Source organism: Petaurus breviceps, unplaced genomic scaffold, assembly GCF_028583685.1.
Source record: "Petaurus breviceps papuanus isolate PSGF00001 unplaced genomic scaffold, PetGlider_PUasm1.0 90760, whole genome shotgun sequence".
Lineage (NCBI taxonomy): Eukaryota > Metazoa > Chordata > Mammalia > Diprotodontia > Petauridae > Petaurus > Petaurus breviceps.
Window position 1 is genome coordinate 10,298,102 of NW_027187338.1, and position 23,830 is coordinate 10,321,931.

Sequence of the window (23,830 nt, forward strand, 5' to 3'; positions counted from 1 at the left end):
CCTTCCTTCCTTCCTTCCTTCCTTCCTTCCTTCCTTCCTTCCTTCCTCCTTCCTTTCATCCTTTCCTCCTTCCTTTCATCCTTTCCTCCTTCCTTCTCTTCTTTCCTCTCTCCCTCCCTCCTTTCCTTCCTTCCTTTCTTTCCTATAGGGAAATCCTGATGTGGAAACTCTTTCTGTACAGAGACACTTGCTCTGCACCTTTTAGTCTTAGAGAGCTGACCCAAGGGCATCGAAATCTAAGTGACTTGTCTAAGGTTACCCAGCCTGTATTGTGCCAGAGATGAGCCTTGAACCTAGCTGAGTCTGAGACTGGCTGTCTATCCACTGGGCCAGGCTGCCTTTTATTGAATTCTTATCCACCATTTAAAATCTTAACTCACATACCAACTCATGCAAGAAGCCTAAGAGCCTGATTAGCCCATGGGATAGTAATGGGCCAGCTTGCTGGAGTCTTGCTGGGTGGGACCCTGGACAAGCAAGGCCAGAGTTCAGTCCCTTACTGTCCTTGTAGGCAGAGATGGAGCTGTTGCAGCACATTGGGGTCCCTGCCCACAAGATCATCTATACCAGCCCATGCAAGCAGGCTGCCCAGGTGAAGCAGGCTGCCAGGCTTGGCATTCGAGTGCTCAGCTTTGACAACGAGGTGGAGCTGGCCAAGGTGGCGAGGTCCCACCCCACTGCCAGGTAGGCTGATTGTAAGGAAAACTTTTCCAAAGAATCATCCAAAGAGGCTGGGCAACCTTGGGAGGAGGTGGGGATTCCTAGGATTGAAAATCTTCAAGAGAAGACTGGATGACCATTTACAATGAGAGTTCGGAGTGTAACAGGCACAGAACTTCAGAACTGGGTTATGCCTCAGTGGCCATTTCCTCAAATCACAGATTTAGAATTGAAAGGGACCTTTTTAAAGTTCATCTAATTTTTTAAAATTCATCTAATCTAACTCCTCTCACCTTATCCAGATGAAGAAACTGATGTCTCAGAGAGGTTAGTCTACTTGCCCAAGGTCACACAAAAGGTAACTTGAAGAGCTGGGGTTTGAACCTAGTCCTCAGACCACACTTGGAGAATTCTACCACAACACAGGTTGTTGCTTGGGCTAAATGACCTCTGGGATTCTGAAACCCGTCTCTGCATGCTTTGTGTGTCCTTGGTATAGTAATTTCTCCTGTCTGAGCCTCAGTTCCCTCAGAAAATGAAGATGTTGGATTGTCTTTAATATAATTAGTAAGGCTTCATGATTCTATAATGAGATTATGAGTTTTATTAAGAGGAAGTATAGATAGTGCTCTAGGAGCCAAAAGACTGATTTGTGTGATCCTGGGCAAACTACTTAAATTCTCTGGGTCTCACTTTCCTCATCTGTAGCCCCTGCCTCCCAGGGTTGTGAGCATAAAATGAATAATATTTACAAATTATTATATAAAGTATATAAGTATACATTACATTATATATTGTAGTCATACATTATATACAAGTACATTATCTATAATATACGAATATGTTATATATTATATAAAATTACACTATAAATTATTACCTGTAAAATGAAAGGTTTGGGCTATATTGCCCTAAGGGGCCATTCCAGTTTTACATCAGTGATCCTTTGATTCTCCGTCACTTCACTTTCCAACCTCTCAATTTCTTCCTCTATTGAGTGGGAATAATAATACTCCCATAGCACTTACCTTTGGAGAAAAGGGTGTTCTAGTCAGTGTTTAACAATAGACTATCTGGGGGAAAAACTGTATCTATGCTACACTTTTAAACATTAATAACATCTTCTCCATCACTCTTGAAAAGTCTAGAAATCAGCAAAACAACAAGTCATTTGCCCTAATTTGTAGTATTTGCTGGTTTTTGAGGTGTCAAATGCTCCTACTGAACATTTAACAACCGGCTTGAGAGATCAAGCTGGGCAGGACAGGCTGCAGCATACTGCAGGTTGAAAACCTTTAAGCATGATAGAAATGTGAGCTGTTGTTAGGGGCACACTGAGGGCAAGGATGGGAGCTGTGGGTGGCTTTGTTGGATTTGGCCTTTTATAATCCCCCAGCTGTACAGATAGGAGCATAGATTTTGAATTCAGATTTAAACTTGGGTCAATCAGAGGACCAGACTTGCGGAGTAGGAAGGGGCATCTACAGGTTGTCTCATCTTACAGATGAGGAACAGAGGCCCATAGAGGTGACTTACCTGAGGCCTCATAGGTTACAGTGAGTGGCCATACATTGGCTGCTGAGTCCAATGTTGCACATTTTACAGATGTGGTCTTCTTACTCTGGATCCTGGTACAATTTGCCCTGTGCTAATTAAGGACCTTACAAATTCATGAGACCCTCAGCCAGTGTTCCTTAAAGGCAATATATACCTACATGAACAATTTGAACAATAAATATTGGTTTTCTCCTGTTTACTCAATCTAAAATATAGGATTTGTTTTGGGCCTAGAAGCTTAGGGTCAGATAGTGGAGGGCCTGAAAATGCCAGGGGTGGGGGAAGGGTGTGGAGTGGTTTTGAAGTGGGGAGCCACTGAAAGTTTTTGAGTGAGAGAGTGGTGAGATGAAGATGGCCAATGGGAAAAAAATGCATATTACTTATCTGTAGTGGTGACTGTGTGAGACATCTCCCTGTCATTAGTAGGAGGGTGTTTGGGCTACATGGCACCATTCACACTCTAGTCCGGCTGACCTGAGGGTATCTGCCCAGGGTGGCCTTCATGTCTTTGACATAGAATTCCCTGTCTATGATCTGATGGTAGCATTTGTTATCTAGAGTGAGGGTAGGGAGGGGAAAAAAAGGAAGGGAGAGGTGGGTGAAGAAAGAAAAATGACTGAAGACTAGAGGATGGTGGCCAATGGTAGGAAAGTAGGAAACAAATTAACCCAGGTTGAGCCATGGCCTTGACCCCCCCTCAGGCTAGGGATTTGGGAGTATACACCTGCTCTGGCTAACCTCCTGGTGATACTTGGTGGCTGAATGGTTCTGCAGCCTGTTGGCCCAGGAAAGATCTCCTGGAGAGCAGCAAGCAGGGGGACCCTGTGGAGGGGGGGTGGATCTCCACCCAGCGGGGAGGGCGGGGTGTGCGTGTCTCCCCACAGGATGGTTTTACGCATTGCCACAGATGACTCCTGCTCTCCTGCCCGCCTGAGCATGAAGCTCGGTGCTACTCTGAAATCCTGTAGACACCTGCTAGAAACTGCCAAGAAGATGAACATGGAGGTGGTGGGTGTTAGGTGAGTGGCCTGGCTCCTGAGCGCTTCTAGAACCTTGCCTTCTCTGGGTGGATGGAAACCTGTCAGACTTTGGGTTCCTATTGTGGGTCTGCTCTGTCCTGCTATGTGACCTGGGGACAATCAGTTCCCTACCCCAAACTTTTATTTTCCTCATCTCCAAAATGGGCATGTTATTATCTACCCTGCCTGGGTCACAGAAATATTGTGAAGATATGATGAGAAAAATGGAAGAGAGAGTACTCTGGAATTGTAAAGTGGGTTCTTAGGCAAAACCAAATCACCTGGCAATCAGTTTCCCGCTGATTAACTTCTCTGCATTGATTGAGACTTGTTTCTCTCATAATTATTCATTAGTGTTGTTAGGAAGAATCTGGGGACCACTTGTGATGGAGGCATCCCAGAAGGCCCTGCACTAACTTGGTGACCTGTGGAGCCAACTGACCTTTTCAGGGGTGGGATTAGGAAAGGGCATGGGAGAGATTACAGAACCCTCTGCCCAGACTCCACCCATTAGTGATGCTGCTATGACCTGGTGCTTAGTAGCTGTGTACTATCACTTCCCTGAACCTCCACCTCCTCATCAGTAAACCAAGGGAGGTGAAGTAGGCGGCCTTAAAGCGCCCTTAGAGGTCTAACATTCTACATGTCAGATCTCCCCCCCGCCTGCCTTTAAAAAAACCCACCACCATAGCATTGCCTAATTTTCCCCTTGTAACCTACTGTAACAGCAAGCATGCTAGCATACCCAGGATGGCTGCTAGCACAGGTTCTTTGATCTGCTTTCCTAAAGGAAAGCAACTCAAAAAGGGTTAACAATCTTACTTTAATCAAACACACATACACATACACACATTTATACGTATATGTATATATCATTCACTTAGTTCAGGGGAAAACGTCAGTACCTTGAATTTCAGAAAATATAAACAGAAATTATAAGCAGACCAAAAAAATACAGACAGAGAAAATAGCACAATTCAATAGAACAACAGACAGGGCTTCTAGCTGTCTGACCATTATATACATACATAGTTACCAGAGAGAGAAGCACCCATATCTGGGTTTTCAAAGCTGGGGGGGGGGGCTCCAATGGCTGCCCAGAGTTTCATCTGGCCAAATCACACAACTCTTCCCATAAGTGAACTCCAAAGCAAAACCTCACCTCAGTGTATATATACCCTTCTTCAGAGGACATCACAACCTTAGTGACCCATTGTCTAATTACAAAGTGACAAAAGGTGTGGGCCTTCCTGAAAAACAAGCCTCCTCCCAATCAAACCCCTCCTGTTGGGTTCCACTTGAGGCCTGTTAAGGGGTGGGGAAGATCTTCAACTTCCTTTACCATTATACTACTACTTCCTTCCCAGAGTACAATTCATTATATCGAATAAGTAATGACCACCTTTTCTACTATCTTGCTCTATTACCCTTGGCAAGGTCATTTATCTCTTTGGAGTTCAGTTGCCCCCTCTATAGAATGGACACATTCCTCCTTCCATACATTGTTCCTTCTAACTCCAAGACCTACAACTCTGGCTGGTAGGGTTGGGGAAAGGTTTCTTTATGTCCTCACCTTTCCTTTCCCCTCTTCCCCTCCAACACTCCCTCGCCCCCCTCTAACTCCCCCTCTTCCCCTCCTCCCTCTCTTCCTTCTCCTCCTTCCCCTCCTTTTCTTCTTTCTCTTTCCCCTTCTTTCCCTCTTTTCCCTCTCCCTTCCTCTCCTCTGTCCTATCCTTTCCTCTCTACCCCTTCAACTCTACCTCCTCCCTGTCTCCCCTTGCTCCCTCTCTTCCTTCTCCTTCTTCCTTTCTCTTCCTCCCCTCCTCTCCCCCCTCCTCTTTCTCCTTCCCCTCCTCCACTTCTCCTTTTCTCTTCCTCCCCCTCCTCTCATTCCCCCCCCCTCCAGTAAATCCATCAGCTCAGAGTAAGATTCTTTCTCTTTAGTTTCCATGTTGGAAGTGGCTGTTCCTCCGACCCTCAGGCCTTTACTCAATCCATCGCAGATGCTCGCCTGGTGTTTGAAATGGGGACTGAGCTGGGCTACCGCATGCACATCCTGGATCTTGGAGGTGGCTTTCCTGGCACTGAGGACTCTAAAGTCAGGTTTGAAGAGGTACACGCCCCCTCCGGCCCTCTCGGAGGGTCCTGGTGTGGGGGGATGCACAGAGGCTGTGGGACTAAAATCCACCAAGAAGCCCCAGGTTCCATCCTAGTCTAGCCAGCCCAGCCATCATTTCAATTCAGTTAATGTCTAAGGTGATAGATTCAGGTCTGCAACCCCAGTCATGTACTTCCACAATCCCATTTTACCAGCACAGTACTTGGCACTGTGGATACAGAGAGGAAACTAGCCTCGGGGAGCTTATATTCTAGTGGGTGTGAGGGAGGGATACAGCTCAGGTACCACCTTCTATGTGAGGATTTTCTTGCTCTCTTCTGATCTCTGCTTCTGACTGCCCCCTCCCCCCCAGTTACTTTGTATCTACTTTTGTTTACCTCTCCCAGTAGAGTATAAGCTCCTTGAGGGCAGGGACAATTTTCATTTTTCCTTTGTATCCCTAGAGCCTGGCACATAGTGGGCCATATTATTTAATAAATACTTGATGACTGATTGATTAAACTTGTGCAGATAAATAAATGCAATATTTATAGAAAGTAATTTTAAGAGTTTGAAAGCACAACTTGGTGAGGAGGGGAATCAGGAAAGGCTCTGGACCTGAGTAATGTCCCAAGGAACAAAGTGCCTACTTCCCCACTGCTAGAATAAGGAGGGCTAGGGGAAGAGTTGGGGAGGGCAGAGCAAGAGGAAGAAGATCAAGAGGCCTAGATATGTGTATTTATATTCTAGCTTTCCTTCCCCTTCCTGTTCCCCCAATTTGGACGGAGCCCTGGACCTGTCATCAGGAGAGCTGGATTTCGATACTGGCTCTGCTACATGGTGGGCTGTGTGACCACTGGCAAGTCACTTAACCTCTCTGAACCTCAGTTTCCCCCCTTATAAAATAGAAAGGCTAAAAGTTGTCTAACCTGTCAGGCCTCTTGCTAAGAATCAAAATTGGTATAAGTTATGTGAAAGAACTCTATTGATGGAGATCAACTACAGTTAACAATAACAATGATTTTGATAATAATAATGCTTCAGCACTTCAGGGACCTGTGAGTTCCTCCACTTATATAGATAGCAGCTCCTATCTGCCTAGTGGCCTTCATGAGTGGTCATGACCCCATAGCTTTGTGGCTAACCCTCTGTTGGTGAATTTCTCTGCATTTAGCTGGGCTGATCTTTAAGACTCCAGGCACATCATCAGCCCAAACTTATGGAGTTCTTAGAGCTCGTTCCATGCTGCGCTAGCCTTTGAGAACCCAGGGCTCTTATCTAAGCCCTGGTGAGGCCCTTTAGTGTTGGAATAATAATGAGATCAACAGTCATAGGATTTTAAGTTAGTAGGAAGCTCAGTAGGCTTACAGATGAGGAAATCGAGGCCTGAAAAGGGAGAAGGAATCTGCCTCCAAGGTCCCTAGGTTACAGTAGAAAGGTGGAGAACTGGGATTTAAACTCAGGTCCAAGGACTCCAAATCCAAGATTCTTTCCAGTCCACCAAGAAGAAGAAAGAGCAGCAGAGGGCATTCATGACTAACCACTATGAGCACTCTTGGGGTCGGACAATGGAATTGGACCTATGACCTGATTGGCATAGGGAACTTCCTGTGAGGAAACTAGCCCCACCATTGCAGACTGATAGGCTTCTCTGCAAATTAGTCTTAGAATTTTTCCTGGGGCCCTTTGAGCTGAAGTCACTTGCCCATATTCTGAATAATGATCATAGTATTTTTTTTCCTCAGTCACCACTCCCTACTATTTCTCTTTGGATTTTGAGGAGGCAATTGAATTTCCAGTGCTGGTGATTTCTCTAACCAGCTAGGTGGAGCAGTAGATAGAGTGCTTTTACAATGACTCTTATGTGGTCCTATCCTCTTCAAATTAATATTTTTGTCAATTGGCTGATGAGCATAGTTGGCAGGCCCATCAAACTTTCAGATTACTCACAACTGGGTGAGGAGGGGGAGGATAATGAACACACTGTTTTTTTTTTTTCTTTTTAGAGGGCAATTGGGGTTAAGTGATTTGCCCAAGGTCACACGGCTAGTTTTTGTGTTAAGTTTCTGAGGCCAGATTTGAACTGAGGTCCTCCTGACTCCAGGGCTGGTGCTCTACTCACTGCACCACCTAGCCATCCTTTTTATTTTTGTTTTATTTTTGGAGGGCAGTTGGAGTTAAGTGACTTGCCCAATAATGAACACACAGGATAAGAGAATTGGGACTCCAAAGCATCTATGCCCAGAGACAAGTAATCAACTGAACAAGTATAGACTGGGGAGACTTTGTCTAGACTGACTTGGGTATAAAAAATTTAGTGATCCCATATGCCTGGTGTGGGTCAAGACAGCCTCCAGAGGCACAGTACCCCTAATAAGGGAGATTCTGTTGTACTGCAGTCTAGTTAGGTCTCATTTGGAACACTACATTTTAGGAAAGATGTTGATAATCTAGAGTCCATTCAGAGGAGGTTTGATATCAGGAAAGATTTCCTAACAATTGCTGCAGTTCATTCCTTTCAGTCCTGTTTGATTCTCTGTCATTCCATTTGGGGTTTTCTTGGTAAGGATACTGGTTTGCCATTTCCTTCCCCAGCTCATTTTACAGAAGAGGAAATTGAGGCAAACAGGGTTAAGTAACTTGTTCCAGGGTCACACAGCTAGGAAGTATCTGAGGCAGAATTTGAACTCAGGTCTTCCTGACTACAGGTCCAGTACTCTATCTACTTGTCCACCTAGCTGCCCCTTCCTAACAACCAGAGCTGTCCAAAAGCAGAATGAACTGCCATCAGAGGTAATGGGCTCTCTCTTAGACCCAGGGCAACAAGGGTCCTGGAGACCAATGCCATAAGAGTACTTACTGAGGGAGCTGGGTGAGGTTTAAGTCTGGACAAGAAAAGACTGAGGGGAGACATGAAAGATGTCTTTAAGTATTTGAATATGTCTTTAAGTATTTTGTCATAGAGAGGAGTGATTTATTAGGTTCTGGAAAATCACAGGATTTTGACTTGGAGAAGATATCAGGGACTTCCCAGTTCAACCCATACCTGAAAGGAGTTTTCACTATCACATGCTTACCTGACACATGGTCATCCCCTTCAGTCTCTTTGCTTATAGACTTCCAAAGAAAGGGAACCTATCATTTCCCAAGGCAGCTCATTCCACTTGGAGACAGCTCTAATTCTTAGGATCTATTTCCTTATGTCAAGCCTAAATTTGCTTCTTTTCAATTTCCACTAATATTAGGGCCTAAATGGACAGGTTTAATGCCTCTTTTGCAAGTTCTGCTTGGCCCCAGGTCCCAGAATTACCAGCCAGGGGGTGGGGGAGGTGTAGTTTAAAAGGATGCCTCTTCTGGTAGGGAATGGATTAAATAATCACTGAGCTCTCTTCCAGCTCTAAAAGTAGAATTTTGCTTCTAGGTAGAATGATTTCTGAGCTGGGATTTTCCTTCTGAAGGGATCTGATTGCTCATTCACCCTTTCCCTTTTCTTCCTTTCCTGGTCCCAGATGGCTTCTGTGATCAACTCAGCCTTGGACATGTACTTTCCTGAAGGCTGTGGAGTGGACATTCTGGCTGAGCCTGGACGTTATTACGTGGCTTCTGCCTTTACCTTGGCCATCAGGATTGTTGCCAAGAAGGAAGTTCCATCAGATCAGGTTGGCTTGGATGGTAAGTTGGGTGGGGGTTTGGATGGTGGGGAGATGGCCAGGGAAACTTCGTGCCCCTGCCCTTGGCAGACTCCTCTCAGGCTAGTTGGTCTTGTCTGCAGGCATGATTTCAAGAGTGTGAACAGAATACACCAACCACATGCAAAGGGATGTGAGATGACAACAATGCTTGGATTTGGCTGGGATTAATTTGGGAAGGCTGCCTGGTGGAGGTAGCTGTTGGGCAGGCTTTTGGAGGATTTGTGGGAACTGGCATGGCAAAGATGGGAAGAAGCGTTCTGATCATGGGGACCCAGACCTGGTAGAGGAAATGGGAGACTCTGCTTCTGCTGTTTTGGGATTCTAACCCTTTTCTTCCCCCTGCCTCCCAAGCATATTGTGAAGCTCAAGATAATTGATACCAAAGGGTATTAGAATATACTAGTTAGAATATATTAGTATACAGAGCATATGCCTGGAGTGAAGGAGGATGTGCTTTTCTCTTTGCCTATCCTCAACCCATAGCATCACATGATTTAAAGCTAGAAATATTATCAGATCATGGCATTAGACCTGGAAGGGACCTCAGAGAGCATCTAGTCTAACAGTTTTGATTTTACAAAAAGAGGAAACTAAGTCCCTGAGAGGCTGCCCATAGTCCTAAAGATAATAAGCAGGGCTGGCATTCAAGCCCAGGTCCTTGACTCCAAATCTAGCAGTTTTTTCACTGCTCTGGGATATTTCCATAATCTCTCAGGAAATGGACCTTAGAGACCATGTAATTCTAGTCCAACCTCTCCATTTTACAGAAGAGAAAACTGAGGCCCAGGGACATAAAACAACTTGCCCAGTGTGACTCAGGTAGTCTATTGCAAAACTGGGATTCAAACCCAGGGCTGAAGATTCATTGACGTTTCTCCTACGCTATGCTTCCTCTCCCTTTGAGGTGACTAGCAATGGCCTGGTCTCTTGGTGAGCAAGGAACCTGGTCAGCCTGTAGGGATAGCCTACTGGGAGGGGGATCCATCATTGCCCTAACTCCAGGAAGGCCTAGGGAATTTCCCTGACCAGAGTTCTGACTGCTCTCCCTTGACCCTCTGCCCTTCCCCTTCACAGAGGAAGACGGGGCCTCTCCCAAGAGTATCGTGTACCACATTTCTGAGGGTGTCTATGGAGCTTTCAACTGTGTCTTCTTTGACAACGCTTGTCCCATGCCCATCTTGCAGAAGGTAAATGGGATAGGCTGGGAGGCTATTTTTTTCCTTTAATAAAGTTAACTTTTAAAAAATCTTTTTCACTTAGGCAGAAATAATAAGAGAAACAAAATATTCCAGCCAGGTTCCTTGATAGAGATGCTGCCACAGAATATCTAACCACTGTAGTCCCTAGGAAGAGGTCCCCCTATTTCTGTTTATTTCATAGCAGAGCCTTTTGGGGGAGGGTCAGAGGGATGTATAATATCATACATAAACTTTGTAAACTTGAGAGGCAGCATATATACTAGAAACATGGCTGGAGCTGTAGTCAGGAGACCTGGGAGAGTCTGGTACTAATACTGGCTAGTTGTGTGACTTTGGGCAGATCACCTGATCCTTAATTTCCTCATATGTAAAATGCAAATAATGATGCCTGGACTAGCTCCCTCCCAGGGCTGACATGAAGAAAGTACCTTACAAATCATAGAGTTTTAGAGACAAAGGATGCTTAGGACTGAAAAAGAATTTGGAGATAATCTTTAATCCCCTTAATACTCATTTCCTTCCACAGGGCTATAGGCTTATAGATTTAGGACTGGAAGGAACCTCAGAGGGTATTTAACCTAACCCTTCCTTTTATAGATGAGGAGACTGAGGCCCACCCAGAGAAGGATAGTGACTTGCCCAAAGTCACACAATGAGTCAGTGAGAGTCTGGACTCAAACCTGGGTCTTCTGAATCCAAGTCCATTGGTTCTTTTTATTTCAACTCACTCCCTTAAAGTGCTGTTGAAATGTGACCTATTAATTCTTGCCTAAATGGATGAATAATGCATGAATTAAGCACTTACTATGTAAAAAGCACTACTTTAACCTCTGAAGAATCAGATAGTCTCTGCTTTCAAGGAGCTCACGTTCTCTTTTTTAAAATTTTTTTAAAAATTAATTTGTTTACTTTTAGTTTACAGGATTCAATTCCACAATTCCTTGAGTTTCACATTTTGTCCCCCTCCCTCCCCTCCCCCCATGGAGGCATATAGTCAAGTATAGGATCTGTAAATACTTTCACATTATACATTAGTCAGGTTATACATCCACGGATTGTATAAGATGGAATGAAAAGTGGTAAAGAGGACATAAAACCAAACAAGAAAAGGAAAAAGATCAGGTATTTTGCTTTCATCTGGATATAAACTCAGTTCTTTCTCTGGATGCACACATTTCTCTCCATCATGAGTCTTTTGGGATTGACTTATATCACCGCATTGCTGAGAAGAGTCCAGTCTATCAAAGTTGGACATCACACATACGTTGTGTCTGTAATTGTGTACAAATTTCTCCTGGTTCTACTTTTCTCACTCAGCATCAGTTCGTATAAGCCTCTCCAGGTAAATATGAAGACCGTCTGCTTCTTGTTTGGGCACCCCCTTAATTTCCAATTCTTTGCCGCCACAAAAAGAGCTGCTATAAACATTTTTGTACCTATGGGTATTCCTCCCACTTCTATGATCTCTTTGGGATATAACCCTAGGAGTGGTATTGCTGGGTCAAAGGATATGAAAGTATTTATAGCCCTTTGGGCATAATTCCAGATTGCTCTCCAGAAAGGCTGGATCAGTTCACAACTCCACCAGCAATGCATTAGTGTTCCAATTTGCCACATCCTCTCCAGCATTTGTCATTTTCCTGTTTTGTCATCTTAGCCACTCTGACTGGTGAGATGTGGTACCTCAGAGTTGTTTTGATTTGCATTTCTCTAATCAATAGTGATTTAGAGCATTTCTTCATGTGCTTATAGATATCTTTAATGTCTTTCTCTGAAAATTGCCTGTTCATATCCTTTGACCATTTATCAATTGGGGAATGACTTGTATTCTTATAAATCTGACTCAATTCTCTGTATATTTTAGAAATGAGTCCTTTGTCAGAGACATAGGTGGTAAAGATTCTTTCCCAATTTCCCACCTCCCTCTTAATGTTGGTTACATTGGTTTTGTTTGTATAGAAGCTTTTTAATTTCATGTAGTCAAAATTATCCATTTTACATTTTATAATGTTCTCTAATTCTTGTTTAGTCATAAAGTCTTTCCCTCTCCACAAATCTGACAGGTAAGGAGCTCATGTTCTAATGGGGAGATATGGCACAGGGAAACTTTCAGCTGCAAGTCAGCTGGGAAGATCCCCTGGTCCTTAGTGGGTAGCCATAAATTAGACATTAATACCTCTCCCTGAATATCATTTCTACTAGTAAAATCTTTTCAGTTTCTGATGTTGAGCTGTTGGACAGTGCCAACGATTATAAGAGCCAGGATTTGAACTCGAGTCTTCTTACTACAAGCCTAGTACTCTTTCCAATACACAGGCTGCATCCTCTTAATAGTGAGTGTAGAGCAGGAATGTTCCTTTCCTTGGGTTCATTTGCTTTTGACTAGCTCCAAAGGCAGGCAAAACATTGTCCAAAGAATGGCTAGCCATAGTGCACTCTCTGCAAAAGCCACCAGGTGGCATTCCAAGCCATGAATTACCAGCACAAGTGTATAGGATCTTGTCTACGTCCAGAGTCCCTTCTTTCTTGAAGGGACCAATGGGATTGCAAGGGTGACGTCTTGATTTGTGCATGAACTGGGTTTGACTGAGGCAGAACTGTGCAAAGTCCTCAGCCTCATGTTCTCCTCCAGTCATCTGGAATCCCTTTGTGCATGTGCAGACCACCTTGGGCCAGATTCTGTCTCATCTGGTTCAGGATATAAAATAGTCCAGCAATGACTTGTGGCTGGCTCATGTTCCCATTGCCATTAAGATTCTAGTCTCGGGCAGCTAGGTGGCACAGTGAATAGAACACCAGCCCTGGAGTCAGGAGGACCTGAGTTCAAATGTGGCCTCAAACACTTAACACAAAAAACTAGCCCTGTGACCTTGGGCAAGTCACTTAACCCTAATTACCACTCCAAACCCCCCCCCCCAAAACAAACAAAAAAAAGCCCCAATAAAAAAGCAAAAAAGATTCTAGTCTCCTCAACTCTGTGTGACTTGAAAGAATTACTGACTTATGGGTTAGAGATAATACATGGACTAAAGCAGACATTTGAAATGAATAGCTTTAGCTTTAAAACTTCTGAGTTTCTTAACAGCCTTTTCCCCCCTGCTGAGCCCTCAACTCCCCATCCACTCAGAGGTAAAAGGGAGAAGGGATAGAGTAATTGGTTCACCAGATGCAATGTGTCTCACCATGACCATCACACATTCTGACTCCTGGAGTGCTAGCAATTGCTTCCTGCATGGTCCCCAGGCAAAACCTGTAGGGAGGCCAGTGATTTAACAGGATTTGAGGTCATTCACTGGAGGCTCATTGTTCAGAAATAGTCATTGCTTCGGTTTGGGGGGATCCTAATAAGTTGACTGGGTAGCCATCTGGTAAATTTATGCTGTGAGGGTCACTCTTTATCAGACATCCCTACTTTGGGGAGACAGAGAAAGATTGACTCTCTTTACATAAAAACTCTCCAAGCAATTTAACATCATGTTGCTTATTCTTTTGGGGCTTTCAGGGTTGGGATGATGAGGGAAAGAAAAAAAGACTATTTAAACCAATCATAAACAATCTAATAATAATAAATATCAATAGTGCTATAATTATAATATTTATTACAATCAATAAAATATACTGATAATAACGAATAATACTTATTCTGACTTTTAAAAAGCAGTTTTACAGAGTGCTTTATGACATTAGTTTGTTTGATCCAAAGAACACTCCTGTGATATAGGATATATAACTTTACTATTTTCCTCATTTTACAGATAAGGGTTAAGTGATGTTCTTGTGGCTGTATAGTTAATGAGTATGAAAAATGGCATGTAAACTCTACCTCCTCCTGACTCAAGGTCCAGCACTCTGCTAACCCTCTAGAGTCACATGTTGGCTCAGTAGAAATAAGAGCTAATAGCCAGAGATGGGCACAGATGGGATAGGTGACCTTGGGAGGTATGGGGTTTCCTGTCATAGAAAGAGGAAGCTGGATGATTACCTGACCCAGTTGTCTTGGCGGGGGTTCCTGCTTTGTGTGGAAGGTGAGATGAAAATTAGACATATGTCACTTGAAGCAGTTTTGGTTTTTCAATCTTAGCTGATTATCCAGACCAAGATTTCTTATCTAAAACTCAAGTCCTCAGCTCAATGTCAACATTATTAATGTTTCAGTGCTCCTGATAGCACTGTTGAAGCTTGGATAGAATTAACTGCCTGAGCAACTATCTCCGATCTGGCATTGCTGAGCTGCTTTAACTGGATGAAGTCTGTTCCTCAGCTGCTCAGGAACATAACTATTATATCAAAGGGCTCCAGGACTTTGAGTTGGAAGGGGGAGCTCAGGGGCAATCTAGTCCAACACCTTCATTTGACAGATGGAGAAACTGAGGCCCAGAGATGAGAAAAGTCATCTGACCTAGGTCACTGACCTAGAAGTTGAAGGGATATTAGAAGTCATTTTGTCTAACCTTATTTTACAAACAAGGAGATTGAACCCCCAAAAGTTTATATGACCTGTCCGAGATCCCATAGTTAGTAAATAGCAGAGCCAGAACCCAGGGCTCCTGATTCTAAATCCAACAGTCCTTCTGCTTCAATTGTGATTTGCCAGAAATTGTGGTGTTCATGTATGACTCGTTGCAGCATTACCAAAAGACCTTTAACATGAATTAGCATTTACATAGTGTTTTAAATTTTGAAAAGCACTTTACAGATGTTATCACATTTTATTCTTGTAATAACCTGGGCAGGATAGGTATTACCATTATCTTGATCTTTACAGTTGAGGAAACTGAGGCAGACTTTCCCAGAGTCTCACAGTACTAAGTATCTGAGGCAGGATTTGAACTCAGGTCTCCCTGACTCCAGGCTCTGCTCCATTTATGTTGCCACCCATTGTTTCTATTATTAGAGTTAAATATTAGGGTTAAAAAAGATTGAATTATCAGAAGTGTGGCTCAATTTCTCAAGTACAATACAACTCATAGTTGTCATCCTTGACCTCACCTATTGTCCATACTCAGTGCCTGACCACAGTATGGGTACTGATGGTTCAACTCAATGGGCTATCTAGCCAGCTGCATGTCACAATCTAGGCAATAGTGGTTGTGGATCTCATTAAAGAAGTACTGTGAAGATATTATGGACCTTGATGCAATCAGCATGAGATCATCCATGTATGGGAGCATCTTGAAGGAACTCACTATCTATAGGGAATCTTCCATTTGTATGCTGCCCAAAAGAGGTGAGCGTCTTTGGCCAACTTCCTCTTTTAAGCTCTGCTTGATATCTACAATGGAGGTGGCAATCACAGTTGTAGCTGGGGTATGCTGGACCTAATTGGACCCAACTGGCTTCTAGACAGACAATGGTTAAATTTTCAGTGTGAGCATTTACATCTTGGAAATCGGTGATTCCAAAAAATCAGTCTGATTTATTGTTTTGTTGATTGTCTAGACTTCAGAAAGTGTTAATAATGCAGATTAAAGTTTAAAGTTTGTCCTTTGTACTTTTTTCTTCTTCTTCTGGAGAGTCCGCTGTTAAATGTTTACCTATATACACCCTTACTTGTAGCTCTTCAAAATCACAGAACTTTCTAGCTTACCTCATCTTTCCTTCTCTTAGCCTATCTCTCCAACCTCCATTCTGTCTCTTGACTTTTCCTCCTTAAACCAAGAAAAGAGTGGACAGGCTTTGTCCTGGGGCATTGGTGCCAGGAAACTTACTGTTTCCAAAGGTTCCTGGAGACACATGCTAAAGACCTCTGCCAGCAGAGAACTGGTCTTTAATCTTTTCACTACAAAACTGATCATAGGATCACATATATATGATTGGAAGGGACCTTGGTCATATATTCCAACCCCTCCGTTTGACAGACAAGGAAGCTGAAGCCTAGAAAGACTGAGTGACTTGCCCAAGGTCACACACCAGAATTAGGAATTGAATTCAGATTCTTTGGATTCTGAATAACCATCAGTGGTCTCTGTGTGTGCTGTGTGGCTTCCTATTCAGTAGATCATTGAACAAAGTTATCTCTGGTTGCATCTGTCAAGGAATCTTGTATTATGTACATAGGAGGCATTGTCTTGGAGGAGAGCCTCAGTTTTATTTTGCCAAGACAAAAATAAATACTGGTATCTTTTATTTTTGCCTTTCCTTAAATTACAAATATATTTCCCCCACCCCCTTGCAGATAGCCATTCCTTTGTAACAAAGAATTTTAAAAAAGAGGGAACAAAAAGGCAATTCAAAAAAACCAACCAATATATTCACCAAGTCTGATGATATACGTAATGTCCCACACCCATGGTCCACCACTTCTACAGAGGAAGGAAGGCATATTTCCTCCTTTCTTCTCTCAGACCATGTTTAGTCATTATAATCACACAATGTTCAATTCTGTTTTGTCTTTCCATTTACACTGTGGTAGTCATTCAGTAGACCTTGTCTGATTCTGCTTGCTTCACTCTGCATCTGTTCATAGAGGTCTTTCCATCCTTCTCTTTAGTCTTTATAGAAGTCATCATTTCTTACAGTACAGGGCTATTCCATTACATCCATTATATCAGAATTTGTTTAGACAGTTAGTTTAATTTGTTTTAGCCATTCCTTAGTTTCCAGTTCTTTGAATCCTGACCCAGCAACTTACTGACTTTACAACTAACTCTCTCAGCCTCACTTTCCTTATCTGTAAAATAGGGAAAATAATAGTGCCTACCTCCCTTGTTTATTGTGAGAACCAAATGAGATAGCAGGATGCTTTGCAAACCTTAAAGGGCTATATAAATCTGAGCTATTATTATTCTTTGCTACTACAAAAAGTGCTATGATTAATATTTTGTTGTATATGAAATGGAAACTTTTTTGACCACCCTCTGAGTAAAATACTTTAAAAAAAGAACATACATGAAATACAGTGTGATCTTTTACTCGGTACACAGTTGTGGGTTATGCTGGAGAAAATCTTTTGTGATTGCTTGTTTGTACCTTGAGTGCCCTCAATGAATGTAGGCAGTTCTTTCTCAAAATTGTTTCTCACCTCTATATAATCTTTCTGAGAATGTGAAGTTGAATTGCACCCAACTGATTTAGACATAACTCCCACACTGCTAACTGATCCTTCCTCCCTCCCTCCTCTCTCTTCTCTCCCTCCCTCCCTTCCTTCCTCCCTCCCCCCCTCCCCCCCTCCCTTCCTTCCTTCCTTCCTTCCTTCCTACCAGCTCACCCTCTCTCTCTCTCTCTCTCTCTCTCTCTCTCTCTCTCTCTCTCTCTCTCTCTCTCTCTCTCTCCCCCTCCCTCCCTCCCTCCTTAACTGTGGTCACCTGTTTTGCATTAGCCCTGCTGCATCTCTCAACTCTAGCCTCAGTGTCTAGGGATTACAGGCCAGTGTCACCACATCTGAATTCATCTTCTCTTTGTTCAAATAGGCAGTTTCATGTTCTGTGATGTTGTTTGGTCCTCACCATATCTAATACCTCATTGTTCTCTTCTGGAAGCAAATTCTCATGATACATTGGTAGGAGATCTTGGAGCAGTCCAGAGGTCTTGGGCCTTTCTAGTTGATGAACAAAGACATTTTCTGCCATTTTTTCCCCTTGCTGTCTTCCCCTTTGCTCACATCCACATCACCAGGAATCTGATTACATGTTAACTTGGTCTGATGATGTTGCTGAGTTCCTCTTAGGATTTCTCTACCTCTTGACTTCTGCAGTAGAGGCAGTGGGTGGTAGTGGATAGAATGCTGGGCCTGAATTCAGAAAGACCTGAGTTCGCATCCTGTCTCAGTTACTTACTAGTTGTGTGACCCTGGGAAAGTCACTTTACCTCAGTTTCCTTAACTATAAAATGGGGATAATAATAGCACCTATCTCCTAAGGTTGCTGTGAGGGTCAAGGGAGATAATATTTGTAAGAAGCATTTAGCTTAGTGCCTGGCACATAGTAGGCACTGTAGAAATGCTAGCTATTAGTATCAAAAGTAGGCACAGCAAACTGCCACATTCATCTCCTTGGCTGACCTTTGTTTATATTGTCTGTGAAACCTTCAAGAGGAGAAAAGCAAATGTCCCATGAAACGAGATTTCTCCTTGACTTTGGAGACATACTTGTTGAAGCTGGTTCTGGGGGCACCTTTATTTTTGCTCCTCCAGGCAGAGTTTATGAGCTGTCTTTCCTCCTAGAAGCTTCCTTCTATGTCCTGTCTTGTGTCAATAGCCAACATGCCTCTATTGACTTAGCTCAGTTCCTCCAGTAGTATATAATTTTTTTTGGCTGTCGAATGAGGAATCTCATATTCAGAGCCTGGGAATTCAATTAATATTTTATAGATGGTCTACAAACCATGTGATTTGTATTAGTCCTGCCCCCTTCTGCCATTCTGACACCATCACTGCAGAAGCAGAAGGGGGCCTCATTGGACTGGGGACATTTTGTATTTTTTCTTGGTTCCATGGGTTGCTGTGGTGAATGAATCCATCTGGTGGCCAACTCATTTTTGGTGAGCTTTCTAAACCTGGCCTTTGGGTCACAGACACAGCCTATAAGTACCCTGAGCCTGTCAGAATTTGTCTTCTGCTGGCATACTTTTCAGGACAACAGGGTCATCACCACACTGTGATGAGGCCCAGTGTTAACGCTTGTGGAGGTGGTCACTTAAGAGGTGGAAAGGTTAGGTTTACCAAGACCTGTGCTTCCCATGTGGAGTTCCTGATCATTAACTTGGGTGGTGTCAATGGGTCTAGGATAGTAAGGGAATGGAAGGTGACCTTTATCAAAGCAGGGGAACTATAAAACTGGACAAGGAGATATGAACCAGATATCTTAATCTCCCAAGGTTAAGACCATATCAGATTTAGTATGGCCAATTCTTTTAGTATGGGGGCCACAGTTGCTTGGCCTAGTGGTAGAAGAAGAAAAGTGAAAGACTCAGGAGTGAGTCTTTCAGGAGTGAGGAGGAGAGAAGTGAAAGACTCAGGAGTGACTCAGGAGTGAGGCAAAGGCTTGAGGGAGTGTTATCTAGGGCTACAGGCCAGAACAGATAGACATACACAAATCTTAATGGATTCTGGGATCAAATAAATCACTTAGAGGAAAAAAGTCAGATGGATGGAGCCTCTTCACTCTCTCTTATGGCACTCTGGAGCATTGATGTCAATGTTCCAAGTCTTCAGTCTCCTGAGTCAATTAAGTCTGGAGGATGCTTTCAATACATTTTAAGGAAAAGAACTAGCCCAGTCTACATTGGAGATGAGGGACTCTGATATATATTGCTCTGATCACAATAACCTTCATGGGGTATGTTCTAGCTGATGTAGAAAGACCTTTGTAGGGAGGTGGCACTTAGGTGAGTCTTAAAAGGAAGCCAAGGATTCTAAGAGATGAAAGTTAAGAGGCAGAATGTTCTTAGCTTGGAAAACAGCCTGTACTAAGGCAAGGAGATGCAAAATTCAATTCAGTCTGTATTTATTAAACACCTACCCTCTGCTAGGCATTGTGCTAAGTGCTGAGGATACCAAAAGAGGCAGAAGAGAATCCCTGCCCTCCAGAAACTTACAATCTAATGAGAGAGATACCATGCAAACAAATATATACAAAGCAAGCCAAAGGAAAAATAGGAAATAATTGAGGGAAAGCACTGGAATTAAGAGGCTACCTGCCAAAGGTGAGATTTTAGTTGGCTCTTAAAGGAAGCCAGAGAGGTCAGTGACCAGAGTGGAAGAGAGAAAGAACAGAAGAAAGTAATTCAGTATCACCAGACAACAGAGTGTGTGAAAAGGAGTTAAGTGTAAGACTGGAGAGGTAGGAAGAAGTTAGTTTGTGGAGAAAAGCAGCTGCATTTATTGTGAAATGGGATCAATGTTATCAATAGTTTTTGATTAACTATTTTTCTTTGTTACAATGAGAAGATTCAGAATAGTGGAAGCAGTGGGACAGAATACACTCAGATGACTGTGACTTAAAAATAATGCATAAAATAATACAACTTATAAAAAATTATACAGAAGAGGCATAAAAGATGGAGATTGGAAAAGGAAGATGGGCTGGCCATGCTGACTGAAGTAAAGATAGGTGAAAAACCTGTATTACTTCCCTGATGTCCAGGCAAGGTTGAGATATCCCCCTCTCTTTGTTGGGGGGACACCTGGGAAAGATTTCCAAGGGGATAGACTAGAAGCTGGACAGAATGAGGAGATTAAGAAAGGTTGCTATCTGACCTTTTGGAAGGGCTCAGATCAGGCTTCCCAGCTTAGAGCCTAGGTTGGGAAGGATTTCTCCATCTTAGGGATGCTCTCTAAGTCCTCTGCAGAGGCACAGATCCTGGCTGATCCTCCAGACTGACTGAACTCCAGGCAGCCCCCAGGACTGAAGTCCCACGCATGTGCATATGGGCCCTGCTGTGGAGTGTATATGGGGTCCTAGGTATACCTGGCTTAGGTATTTCCATCCCAGTTTCTGGAAATGGCTCAGATATCCCAAACCCGTCCATTCTCAGACAGGGGGATACACTCTTCTCATTGGAATGTTGAAGGTTTCTTTCCTAGCTATCTCAAGTTTCCCATCCAAAAGGAACACAAATGATAGGGTTAGCATTATGAACTTGGAGGATAACATAATGAATCACAGTAAGTAAGTATGTTGTCTTTGTATTTTCTGTGGGTTAGAATAAAGGCTATCCTATGCCCAGTATACACAATTTTACCTTGAGTGTTATACAGGAACAAAAGACCCTTTCCTCCACATTGATAGAGATCTAGTCAAAATTGGGAAAATCAAATTGATTCTATTTTGTAATTGATTTCATTCTGTATCATTGCCAATGGTTTTGTAACTGCTGAAGTAATGTTTCATTTGTCTTAGAGTTAAGTTTGGAAATTTAGCTTTTCTGCAATCATTCATTGACTCTGAGTTAAGTTTAGAAGTTCAGTTCTCTTGCTAATTGCTGTTCTATTCTTGCCTCAAGGAAATCTATGATTCTTGAAGGATGAACACTAGGGAATTTGGTCTGTTATCCAAAGAAGTCTGGTCCACTATTGCTAAACTGTCCTTGCAAGTGGACTCATACAATGAACATTTTTTAATTCCAGTGCTTTCCCTCTTAATTATTTCCCATTTTTCTTGTATATAGCTGTAGCAGCAAGCACCCCAGCGTCCCCAGGGTGGCTGCCAACACAGGTTCTTAGATATGCTTTGCTAAAGGAAAGCAACTCAAAATTGGTTAACAAGCTTACTTTAATCAGTCAAATATATATATATATATATAGTTTACCTAGTTCAGGGGAAAAAGGTCAGCACCCCGAACTTCAGAGTATACAGACAGAATTATCAAGACAGAGAAACAGATCAAGTAGACAGGTTTCCAAACTGTCCAACCATTACATCCATACCAAATCAATATCTGGGTTTTTCAAAGGGGGGAGAGGGGGGCTCTCAACATCAGCTTCCCAGAGTCTCATCTGATCAAATCACAGAACACTTCTCAAAGTGAGCCCCAAAGCAAAGCCTCACATCAGGGATTATATAGCCTTCCCCTGGGTCATAGAATGTAACCACCCTCTTGACCCACTGCCCAATCACACAGCGTCAAGCTGTGGGCATTTCTGAAAACCAAGCCTCCTGCCACAGGCTCCATGTGACCACATTCAGCCTATTAGGAGGCAGAGTATATTTTCAAATCAAGGAAGGTTCTCAGAGTCTCTGAAGCCTATCAAAGGGCCTAGGGGAAGGGAAGATCTTTACATTTTCATTTCCATTACAATAGCTTATTTTGTATATATTTATTTGCATGCTGTCTCCCTTGTTAGATTGTAAACTCCTTGAGGGCAGGGACTATCTTTTGCCTCTTTTTGTATCCTCAGCACCTAGTACAGTGCCTGGAACGTTGTAAGTGCTTAATAAATATTTATTGAATTGAATTTATTGAATAGAAGGGCTGTTTCTAGCCCCTAATTCCCAATTTCCAGTCAATCATATTGTTCCTCATACTTGTGAATGCTACAAGCTTTGTAACCATTCATACTGTTTCCCCATCTATGATGCTGCTTTCTAATCTGGATGCCCCTCCTTTTATCTGTCAAAGAAAGCTGTCTTCTTCTTTGACTTGCTGAGGAGCTTGAGAGAACCTGTTTACTGGTAATTGCTAGCCTTACCAATACTTTGTGTCTCCACTTATCTTAATTTCATTCATAACCCTAGACATGAGCTATATTTGAGCTATATTCTGAAATTTCCTAGAGGTTGTTCTGAAGGAGGGGCAGTATGAGCCAGAGGAATGACTTTTGGAGAGGCCTCAAGATTGGACACAGTCCACAATAGTTTAGAGTTTGAGGAGCTAGACCACAGGTTACAGGTGGAACAACTGAGATAAATAATTGTAGAATCATAGCAAACACATGACACACTAAAAACAATAAATATCCATGGCTTTGTTGGAGCAGGCACATTTTTGCTAGGTATGTGTAAGGAGGACAAATTTTCCTCATGGGGAGATTGTCTGGGGAGATTGTGTTTATCTTCGTGTCTTTCTTTTTTTTTTGGAGGGGGGAAGGCAAGACAATTGGGGGTGACTTGCCAGATGTCATACAGTTAGTAAGTGTGTCAAGTGCCTGAGGCTGGATTTGAACTCAGGTCCTCCTGATTCCAGGGCCAGTGCTCTATTTACTGCACCACCTAACTTCCCCTTTCATGTCTTTCTTTGGCTGTCTGGTTGTCTTCTTGGTGCCATCCCTGCTTGTCAAGGGATTAATGTTCAGATACACACTGAATCTGATGAGGAAGTCTTCTAAAAGACAACCTAGATCGTAATTCTGATAGGGTCAGGGATATGCTAGAGCCTGCTCAAATGGCTTCAGAGAGCTGATTGTTAAATTTTCATTGTGAACATTTTCACCTTCAAAACCAGCAAATGTAACAAATCAGGGCTTAATTTATTATTTTGTTGGCTGTAGAGGCTTAAAAGTTTATCACATATACATTCTCTGCCCCCCTCCCACTTCCCCTTCCCTGACATCTGGTGGTTAAACATTTACCATCATAGTCCTTGGTGGTGATACTTAATCTGTGACTTCATCTTTTACTCTAAGGCTGTACCTGAGAGCTCAGATAAATTAGTGAGTAGGATTCGGGTCAGGCTGGTGGTGAGTAGTCTAACCCTGGTAGGAGGAAATCTGAGGTGAGGTGGGAATATACCTGATGTATGCAAAGAAAGAATGGACGTTGGAAGGCAGAAATGCACTTTGGGAAGGGCATTAGTAAACTGGGGCACATCCAGAGGAGGGACACCAGGCTGGCATGGAACCTTCAGATCGTGCCATATGACAATCCTGATAGAACTGGGGATGGTTAACCTGGAGAAGAGAAGACTTCAGGTGGAGCATGAGTCATCTCCAGATATTTGAAGGTCTGCCATTTGGAAGGTGGATTAGACTTGTTCTAGGCATCTAGGGAGTGCAGTGGATAGAATGTTGGACCTGGATTCAGGAAGCCTGAATTCAAATTTGACTTCAGACACTTGGCAGCTGTGTAATTTTGAGCAAGTCATTTAAGCTCTGGTTGCCTTAGTTCCTTTAACTGTAGAATGGGGATAATAATAGCATTTACCTCCCAGGGTTGTGAGAATCAAATGAAA

The 23,830-nt window shown here is 42.9% G+C and overlaps 1 protein-coding gene across 1 annotated transcript in view; it reads left to right on the forward strand.

The window, feature by feature from the left end:
• Positions 1 to 23,830, forward strand: part of AZIN2 (antizyme inhibitor 2) — a 38,017-nt gene that overhangs the window by 8,915 nt on the left and 5,272 nt on the right. Inside the window, exons 5-9 of the mRNA XM_069068136.1 lie at positions 512 to 684; positions 3,102 to 3,236; positions 5,181 to 5,349; positions 8,844 to 9,006; positions 10,101 to 10,213. Of these exons, the coding sequence (XP_068924237.1) occupies positions 512 to 684; positions 3,102 to 3,236; positions 5,181 to 5,349; positions 8,844 to 9,006; positions 10,101 to 10,213 (753 nt within the window). The remainder of the gene's footprint in view (positions 1 to 511; positions 685 to 3,101; positions 3,237 to 5,180; positions 5,350 to 8,843; positions 9,007 to 10,100; positions 10,214 to 23,830) is intronic.